General features: G+C 44.7%; 1 protein-coding gene across 1 annotated transcript; it reads left to right on the top strand.

The window, feature by feature from the left end:
- Positions 1-1203: 1203 nt before the first annotated feature.
- Positions 1204-9767, top strand: LOC128436509 (beta-1,3-N-acetylglucosaminyltransferase lunatic fringe). Its single transcript, XM_053418237.1, has 8 exons — positions 1204-1694; positions 4802-4850; positions 5629-5731; positions 5813-5966; positions 6215-6300; positions 6439-6598; positions 6716-6801; positions 7868-9767. The coding sequence occupies exons 1-8, from the start codon at positions 1308-1310 to the stop codon at positions 7965-7967; spliced, it is 1125 nt and encodes a 374-aa protein (XP_053274212.1). The 5' UTR covers positions 1204-1307; the 3' UTR covers positions 7968-9767.
- The last annotated feature ends 13 nt before the right edge of the window (positions 9768-9780 follow it).

Genomic DNA, 9780 nt, shown 5'->3' with positions numbered 1-9780 from the left:
ACTCTTCCATTGGCCTGAATTAAATCATAGTCTAGTTGAGGTATTTGTGTATTTCCTCAAATGTAATACTAGACCGACTTTTGCTTGAGGGATGGACGCAGACATGCAGCACAGACAAACTGCTCCTTATTAGAGAGGAGACATTCCTCAGATGGTTGATGGATCTGGCAACCTGGCCACTTGGCAAGACTGCCTCCTGTGTGTGTGTGTGTGTGTGTGTGTGTGTGTGTGTGTGTGTGTGTGTGTGTGTAGCTGGCAGCACTACACTCACTCTGATGTTACGCTCTTATTCAACATCTGCCCACTTGGAGAAGGACCCAACATGTCTCCACACAGAGGAACTCAGAGCCTGCTGCTTTCCAGGAAGGAGAATCTACTGCTCCACTCGTTAACTCAAAACATATCCAATGAGACCTATTATTCTGACACAGGAAAATCCTTGTGCAGATAAAGGAAATAAAGGATTAATTACAGGATACTGGACACAAGACAACACTGTGCAGACGCTTCCGAGAGAGTTTTACTGTCATTTTCTATAGCAACAAACCTGCAGCTATATCATAATTCATGGATAATAATTAAAGTTCTCAGACCACTTTATTTTTCACAAAACAATGTTGTGTAGGTTTTTTCGGCCTTGGTGGAGATAAAGATAAAAAAGATAAAGATAAAGTAGCTTTATTGTCAATTTCTTAACATGTTCAAGACATATAAGGAATCGATGCGACGTTTCCCACTCTCCCACAGTGAAACATACAAAGTGCACAGGCAGATAACACAAGACATTTCCTAATACTAAGTAAACATACAGATTTTTTAGTACAGCAGCATAAGGTTTTCTAAAGTGTAAACGTAGTGATTAAAGTGATAAAAGTGCAAAAGTACAAAAGTTTGTTGCAGAGTGCTTAGTGTTTATTGTTTTCACCTGCAAGTAAATTATAAAAGAAGTTTAAAAAGATCAAAACTATTTCTCCAAACACCCACAAAATTCATTTTCTTTAAAATATTAATTCAAAGTTGAAGGAAAAAGTCAGATTCTGTATAAAGTGTGTTACACAACCACGTGGAGATTCCTCCTGTTTGACCCCGCCCACAATGAGCGCTCAAACCGGCTATTGGTTGACCCGCCGGGAGGTCCCGCCCACTGGAGGAGTTTAAAGAAAAGAAAGTCACCGACTCGGACACAGAGAGTTTACCCGGAGGAGGAGAGAGGAGAGCCGGCCACGACCTGCGACTGCACCGGGGTCATGTTGTGAGCTGGAGGAACTGCTTCCTGGAGCTTTGAACTCTTCCTCACCGTCTCCACAATGCGGACTCACACCGGCTCATCCAACCCGCTCACCGGCCCCTCGGCCCCGGGTCCCCGCGCTACTGCCGCCGCGGTCACCTGTCTGCTGGCGGCCGGGATGCTCGTCGTCGCCGTCGGGAACGTGAGCAGCGGAGAGCCGGGGGGTCCTCCGGCTGCTGCTGCTACTGCTGGAGCGGGGAACGGGAGGGCTTTCTCGGCGTATTTCAGTAAACTCACCCGGGAGAGGAGAGCGATAAGCGGGCCCCGGAAAAGGAGCGTGACCCCCGGGCCCGTGGAGCCTCTGACCCCCGCTGACCTCTTCATAGCGGTGAAGACAACCGGGAGGTATCACCGGCAGAGACTGGACCTGCTGCTGGAGACCTGGATCTCCACACACATGCACCAGGTGGGTCTGCACACCTGAAGCTCCATGCTTCTATTCCCACAAGAAAAACAAAGAAAGTTAGTTTAAATAAGAGGAAAAACAATCTCAACTTCATAATAAATAAACAAAAACAAGATAAAACTTGACTTTTGTTGCTGCATGATTTATTTAATGCTACAAACCAAATCTGCTTTAATCTTTATTCATGTTATAATGTGCAGAAATAAGGAAAATCAACAGGCTCTCAGATCATTTCCATGAGATGTTGTGTTAATGTGATTTATCAGCATCACATGAAGGTAAATGTGTCACTAATCATCATTTATTAGACAATTTCCCCTCAGATCTCAGCAGCACATCATCCAGCCTGATGCAGAGTGTTATTCTGTGTCACCGGCTCCTCTGCACAGGGGAAGTAGCATCTTCTAAATGTTGTAAACCCCCCAGTGAGGTGGCCGGCTCCTCGGGCTCTTTGATCAGCCGGTGAGTCGTAAAACAAGAGGCGGAGGACTTTGTAATGCATGAGAAGGAGATCTGAGATCTGAGGGTTGACAGGCCGACCACACTAATGCTGCCTCATGCGTAGATGCAATGCACGACATGGGGCGTGAGGGGGAAAGACTCAGAGGGATGAATGGACCCTGGATCTCCGGTGGATTGATTTGCTTCCAGACCACAAGTCATTCGTAGTTTGGCATCACGGTGCAGACTCGCTCGAAGCTTTGAACTCAGAGGAAGTTGGATTTCAAAGTGTTTTTGTGGTCTGTGCAAGAGGTGAAAGTGGAGCTGTGTGTCTTTCCATTTGCTGCAACTTTTCTCCATTTTATCTTTGACACCACTGGAGTTATTTAAAAAACGTGAGTTTCTTTGCAGATGATGTCATATTTCATACATCAGTCTTATCAAGGTGTCACAAGTCTTCAGAAAAGAGGGTGATGTCTTTAAATATCGATTTTCATCTGGGTAACAACCAAAAACACAAATATGAATGGTCGATCACAGATGAGGAAGAAAACAAAAGGATGATCACATTCAAAAGATAAAAACTATGATTTTTGCTTTGGAAAATTAATGCTGCTGGTTCATTTCAGCCTGAATTATTCTTCCCCAACTGATCATGTCAGTAATTCCCCAGGTCAGGGATTGAAACCTGCGTCATGGGATGCTGGATGAGTTATTACATGACTGCTGCAGTGGAAAGGGAGACGCTGGTGGAGTCACAGATTAATATTTGAGATCAAACGAGATGAAGAGACGGCTTGTTGGTCTGGGAATCCATTGCCGTGGAACACATGGCACTGTGGTGCACTGTGGTGAGCTGTGGTGAACTGCACCCAGTGACGGGATTCCCACTTCGCCCTCAGAGGCACGAGTCTTAGTCGCATCTCACACAGTGTGCATGCATGTGTGTGTGCGTATGGAAAATCAGCTGGTGTGAGTTTGTGTGACACATTCCTGAATCGGCTCTCACGGTCAGGTGTCTGTAACTCTACCTGTTTCCCAGACACACCTCTATACTATAAGACTGCTGAGTAATGGGAATACAACAGACACACACACAAACACACACTTTCTCACAGTGCCACCTTCACAGACACTGGTGCCCTGGGAACTCAGCAGATTTCTCATGGGAAGTGGAAATGTGTCTGATCACAAGAGTAAAGACACACACACACACACTTACATCTAAGTACACACACCACTTTCTCCTGCCTCAGTGGTCGTGGTTGTTGTTGCCGCCATTTCCTGTGTTGTAAAGCTTGAATCCTGCCCCCCCCCCTTCTCAAAACCACATTTTCCCTCCTTGTCCTCCCCCCCACCCCCAGCTCAGCACACACCACTATCACAGACACACACAGTCAAACACTCGTACAGACGCAGGAGCCGAGAGTCTCGAGGGGCTTAAGAGGCTCAGCGTGAAAAAAAAAAAGACTGACAAAAACACACAGCTGGCTGGACTCTCTCTCTCTCTCTCTCTCTCTCTCGTTCTCCCCCTCGCTCTCTCTCTCTATCTCTCTCAACCACAGGCAGCGATCTCTGTTTGCACCAAATATTTATTGTTGAGTTTGTGTTGCATGGAAAGCGAGGTGAAGAGTGGAATCTGTCTCATACTGGTCTGTTCGGTCAGTGCAGTTCATACTGGGAAGTCTGAGAGTGTTTGTTGTGTCTGGTTTGCTGGATTTGAAATGGAACAAAGACTTGTGGTGTTTTTAAATTGGATGAAGTCAGTAGTACATCGTTATAGAAGTAGTCCCCTTATGAAACCATCTTGGATCCACTAGATTCTCATATTTATTTGGATGTGCACCGAATGATCAGCCCCCCTGTTGAAGAAATGAAACTGGGTCTTTCCTGGCCCAGGTCCCAACCTTCCACCAAGTTCCCTGGAAGTTCATTCATAAGATCTTGAGTCATCCTGTTGAAAAACAAATGAAGTTTTAACAGGTCCCGAAACTGGTTTATGACTAAATACTTGCATTGACACGACATCTCCATCAGCCTCGGGTTTGGTTAGAGTTCCAAATCAAGAATATTTTATGCTAAACATCAGCATGTTGTGGTTTTTATGCCAAAGTTTAGGATTTAGCTCAAAGCACCACTGAGCACCCTGTGTTTTTGCATAGTTGTTCTGTAAAATAAAAGTTTTCATATCTGCAAACTCACAGATTTGTCTACAACAGGCTCATTTTCCAGCCAACCAGTAAATCTGTTGAGCTGTGCAGGCCATGTGCACCCAGTGTGTGTGTGTGTGTGTTTACATCCTGTGGAAAGCTACGGGGGCTACATGGCTTCCTGAGTGCGCAGCGACCCTCGACCTCCTCACTCATCACATTAGTACTGTGCACACGCAGCCACAGGCCTGTGACCAGCTGCTGTGCTGCAGATACACCAGCGTGTTACCTTTTTGTCCTGGCCTTCACCCAAAACCATCACGGCCTGCCGCTGCCGTGTGTCGTGCACCCCCGAGGGAACGGGTGGAGTCTCACCTGAGATCATAAACACAGTCACCCATAAACAATGATGTCGGAGCAGCGGGAGCGTCTGTGTGATGGTGTTTTTGTTTCTCTGCTGCTTTCGTGAAACGTGCCCAGAATAACATGAACCCTGCGTGTGTTGTTTTTCCACAGACGTACGTGTTCACTGACGGAGAGGACGAGGAGCTGAGGAAGAGACTGGGTCAGTACACACACACACACACACACACACACACACACACAGACACAGCAGTTCTGCTGAGTATCAGCAACAGTGTTATCTGCAGTGCGAGAGGCAGGAAAGCAGAAACCAGAACGCTGACTGAGCAACATTATGTTTCCATGAGGTGCAGGAAGTCACTTCGGTTTGATCAACAGGGCTTTTCCTCATCTTACTTATAGAGAAGCTTCACTTTCAATAAAGTATTCTCCTCATTATCAGACACGTTGTATAGAAGAGGATTAGTGTCGTGCAGAGGAAACTCAACAAGGGGAGGAATTTGTTTTTCTCTTTACGTCGAGAATAAAGTCAAACTTTATCAGAGGAGATAATTCGTTTTTTGCTTCTGAAGAAGTCGACGTCTGTGTGAGCAGCCAGTGTTTCATCTTTTCAGGCTTCAATCATGTTTTTGTGATTTATCTTCAAGTTCAAAGATCTTTTGAAGACATTTACAGATTTATCTACACATTTGCAAATCTCAATACACACATATAACACATTTACTGATTTCTGACTTCCTTTTCTAAAATCAAAATCAGAGAAATATACATTTTTATCTATTACCATCATAATGTTTCTATAATTAGTTTATGAATTAATACTTGTCAATACATAACTAATGACATTCCCATCGACCCTAGCTGCACCTTCTGTTTAGTTCAAATTAGAACCAACCATTTTCTCAAAGTGCTTCTTTTCTTGTGTACTTCTCACACTCGCTGTGTCATGACTGTTTTTTCCTCTTGTTGTTGATCAACAGGTTCTCACCTGATCAACACCAACTGCTCAGCCGCCCACAGTCGTCAGGCTCTCTCCTGTAAAATGGCTCAGGAGTACGACACTTTCATTCACTCTGGAAAAAAGTAAGACACAATCCACACAGAAACCCACGTGCTGTATTACCCAATGAGGGTTTTATTAACTCAGAGCCTCGCGTGTTGCAGGTGGTTCTGTCACGTCGATGACGACAACTACGTGAACGTCGGCTCCCTCCTGAGACTCTTGTCGCAGTTCGGTCACACGGAGGACGTGTACATCGGCCGGCCGAGCCTGGAACGACCCATAGAGGCCACAGAGAAGCTGGGCACGGCTGAGATGGTAATTCAACGTGATTCTCCCTTTAGCCACCCAGGCTGCTTCGTGCTGTACATTCAGAGAGAGCAGGGATCACATTCACAGCCTCTCGTCTTCTTGCATAATGGAAAATAAGCTACGTGTGTAGAAAACCTAAGTCGTGATTAAAGGAACATCAGCGAGCTCTTGAACCGTCCTTCACCGAGAGCACTGGTGCCAAAGCTAATGCCAAGATACACTTTAATTGATGGTGTGTATGTGTGTGTTTGCAGAAGCAGGTGAGTTTCTGGTTCGCCACAGGGGGAGCCGGGTTCTGTCTGAGTCGCGGCCTCGCTCTCAAGATGAAACCCTGGGCAAGGTAAATACTTGGCTTTTCAAATGCATAATCAAACTTCCTCTTTCTTCTCCCTGTCTCTCTCGGCAAGGATTTACTATAACTTATCAACATCAGTGCTGCAAATGAAGCTGATTTATTGTTATCATTATATTTTTGTAGTGATGGCACTTTCATGTCGACTGCCGAGCACATTCGCCTCCCAGACGACTGCACTGTTGGTTACATCGTGGAAGCGCTGCTCGGCGTGAGCCTCGTCCGCTCAGCGCTGTTCCACTCCCACCTGGAGAACCTGGGAATGGTGTCAGACATACACAAACAGGTACACACACACGCGCACACACACACACACACACACACACAGACAGCCCTTCCCCGCATTTATAATCTCTGCCTCTACAAACCATTTGAGTCATGCTGATTGTTGTTCTCTCATCAGGTGACTCTCAGCTACGGCACAGTGGAAAACAACAGAAACACTGTGAATGTGAAAGGAGCTTTTTCAGTTAGGGAAGACCCGACAAGGTAAATTGAGTGTGGGTGTGGGTGAGTGTGTGTATGTGCATGTGCGTTCCTGTACTTCTATCTTTGTGAGGACCAGTTTAGGTATAGGAGGACATTTTTGGAAAGTGAGGACATTTTGACTGGTCCTCACTTTTTCCATGGGCTGTTTGAGGGTTAAGATTTGGTTTTAGGTTTACTGATGATTCATTTTAGAGACCCTGTTGTGGTTTCATTCAACCACCAGCTGTGTAGTTTTGTTGCAAAGATTTAAAAAGTTGTATTTTATTCGACATATTCATTTCAGTTTCACAGTGACAGATTTCTGTTTGTCCTCCTGTATGGTCTTCAGTTTTCATTTTTGACTCTTTCTAATGTTTGATGTTGATGCTCGCAGACCCAGAGGCCTCGGTTCTCTTAGAAAAGAGTCCGTCTGTGACGCTGTGACGCTGAGTCAAACACAAAAGGTCAACTTCATGTGAACAGTAGAACGACCATGAAACATCTCTGAGAGCGAATACGTTCCCGCTGACATTACAGGAAAACAAAACAATACAGGGGATAAAACACAAACCAATCTTATCCGAGGTCTTCCTGACATTAAGCAGACTTTTTTTTTTATTTGTCCCCCTTCTCTTCCCTTCTTTCTTCCTCGTGTCATTGTGTATTGAATTGTGATAATTGAGCTGATGGCAGCGTCCCCCCGAGGGTGGAAGGTTGGCAGAGGATAATGAAATGAGCTTCAGAGCTGTGGTGGATTGTTTCATGAAGAAAAAAATACATAAAATAACAAAGAGTTTGTTGTATTGTTTAATGTTTACAGTCGTACGGCTGCTCAGCATAATGTGTGTCAGGAAGAGCTTTAGATTTAAAGCGTGTACGACAGTTCGCCTTTATGTAAGCACTTCTGATTGTGTATGTTTTTACTACTATGACATGCTTCCTGGCTTTGTTCATTGTGTGCATGTGTGTCAGTGTGTGCGTGTACATGTGACTGTGTGCACGTCTAATTGTACTCCCCAGTTTTATTTTGAAATTCCCAGTATGCGGCTTCCAGGCATTGTGACCCTCATTTCCCTCTCTCTCTCAGATTCAGGTCTGTCCATTGTCTGTTGTACCCAGACACTCCTTGGTGCCCCGGCCCCTGGCGACTCCCACAGCCGCCGTCCAGAGATGGAGGGATGGACTGACGGGGGGGGGGAGAAGAAGTAAAGTCTGGGAACAAAAAGATAAAAGAGAAGAGAGGTCCCTGTGCTCCTCTGACTCAGAAGAATCTCATGTCCCGCAGAGTGCTGAAGTAGTTTGACCCGTGGACTTCGACCCTGTGAATTGCGACCTGGTGTTTCCTGACTCTAAAGTGTTTATCGTCTGAACGATGCTCAACTCGGCTCCAGACGTGGATCTGAACCTGCCACCTCCTCTTTCTCTTTAATGGCCACATTCAGCTTCAGTTCTTTTCAGGCTCAGCTCTCGTTTGTCACCTTCAGCTGAACTCGTCTCAGTTGTGCATTGAGCGTAAAGCGGAAGTGATCAGGTGATAGTGAGGCCAAAGCCTCGTTCTCAGCGTTGGATACGCTAACGGACGGGTACCACAGGAAATCAAGAAATATCAACAATACTGGAACTTTTTAGGAGACACTTTAAGAGCTGTTAAGAGACGACAGGCATCAGGGGTTATGATGTTACTTCGATTGTGCAAATGGACAAACTGCTGCTTTTTGCCACTTTCAAATTTTAACAACCACAACCAATGTAAAGTACATGGGCAGTGACAGTTGCGTTGCTTAAAACTTACGTGAAGTTCTTTTATCAGGTATGATCAAAGGATCACGGCTACAACACAATCCGATGGGGCAAACGACACGAGCACAAATATTTTTCTTTTTTAATAGAAACTAAACAACTAAGATGTAATTGGATGTGTGATTCTGGAGCCACAGACATCATCCTCTCTGGAGTCGAGAGGAAAGATCTCGTACCTTCTGGCCTCAATTTCATTCTCCACCATGGCTCCTCTCAAAGATCTGTTTAGCCTCACACCCCCGAACATTCCCAGCGTCCCCTCTCCACCTCCTCCGCCATAACAGATCGTTTTTTTGTCTTGATAAGACGGAGTCACTACATGTGATTAGATGCACTGGAGCGATCGAACACAGAAGAACGGATGAATCTTTCATCACTTCAGCACAATGAGGCAAAGGAAAACTCATTTTGATGATTTTTCTAGGATCCAGACTCCTTCATGTGAAGTTTTATCTCCTCAGTATTATCTCTGTATGAATAATGTTATCACGACTGAGCACTTTGCTTTTTTAAATCTGCTGCTTGCAATTCGTCATTTGATAAAAGGAACATTCCAAGGAACGGTTTGACATTTTCAGAAATGATGCTCATCTGCTTTCTTGCAAGACAATGAAGGTTAATGAAGATGGATGAGGTGTCTCCATCTCATCGCACTCTACATAAGTACAAAGACTTTGAATTAATTTCCCCTTTCAGTGGAAATTAATTCTGCTTCATGTAAGGAAGATATAAGATGTTTATTAGTCAGATTCTTCTTATCTCACAGCATGAAAGACCATTTGCACACTTTTCAAAAAAAGTCAAACTATTCCTTTAACAACTGTGTATTATTAAGGCCTCTCTTGTGAACTATTCTTCAAAAAAAGATGGATACCACCGTTCTTTATCCATTTGAACAGATGGAGTGTGATAGTTAATGTTGTTAAACTGCTTTTAAAGCTCGCAGCAGTGTGACGGATATTTCCCCTCTGAGCTCCTTCAGAGAAATGACTCATGTTGGGTCGTCGTCTGTATTTTTGTGCAGTGAAAGCAACTGAATGAAGTTGATCAAAAATTGAAATTCTGTCCCCAGTGAAATGAATGTATACGATGAACTGTTGCTTGTGAAGCGTACGCGCTCTCTCCAGTATCTGGACTGTCTGTGGACGTCACGACACAAGTTAATAAAAACTGTCGATGGTCAAATACTTGAATGTTTAG

This window comes from Pleuronectes platessa, chromosome 3, assembly GCF_947347685.1.
Source record: "Pleuronectes platessa chromosome 3, fPlePla1.1, whole genome shotgun sequence".
Lineage (NCBI taxonomy): Eukaryota > Metazoa > Chordata > Actinopteri > Pleuronectiformes > Pleuronectidae > Pleuronectes > Pleuronectes platessa.
This window is presented reverse-complemented; position numbering and strand designations above follow the sequence as displayed.

Excerpts from the sequence above, each read along its gene's own strand:
- LOC128436509 (XM_053418237.1), top strand. The coding sequence starts at position 1,308 with ATGCGGACTCACACCGGCTCATCCAACCCGCTCACCGGCCCCTCGGCC. Across the intron at positions 5,732-5,812 it reads TTCATTCACTCTGGAAAAAA|GTGGTTCTGTCACGTCGATG; the intron begins GTAAGACACAAT and ends CGCGTGTTGCAG. Across the intron at positions 6,599-6,715 it reads TGTCAGACATACACAAACAG|GTGACTCTCAGCTACGGCAC; the intron begins GTACACACACAC and ends TTCTCTCATCAG.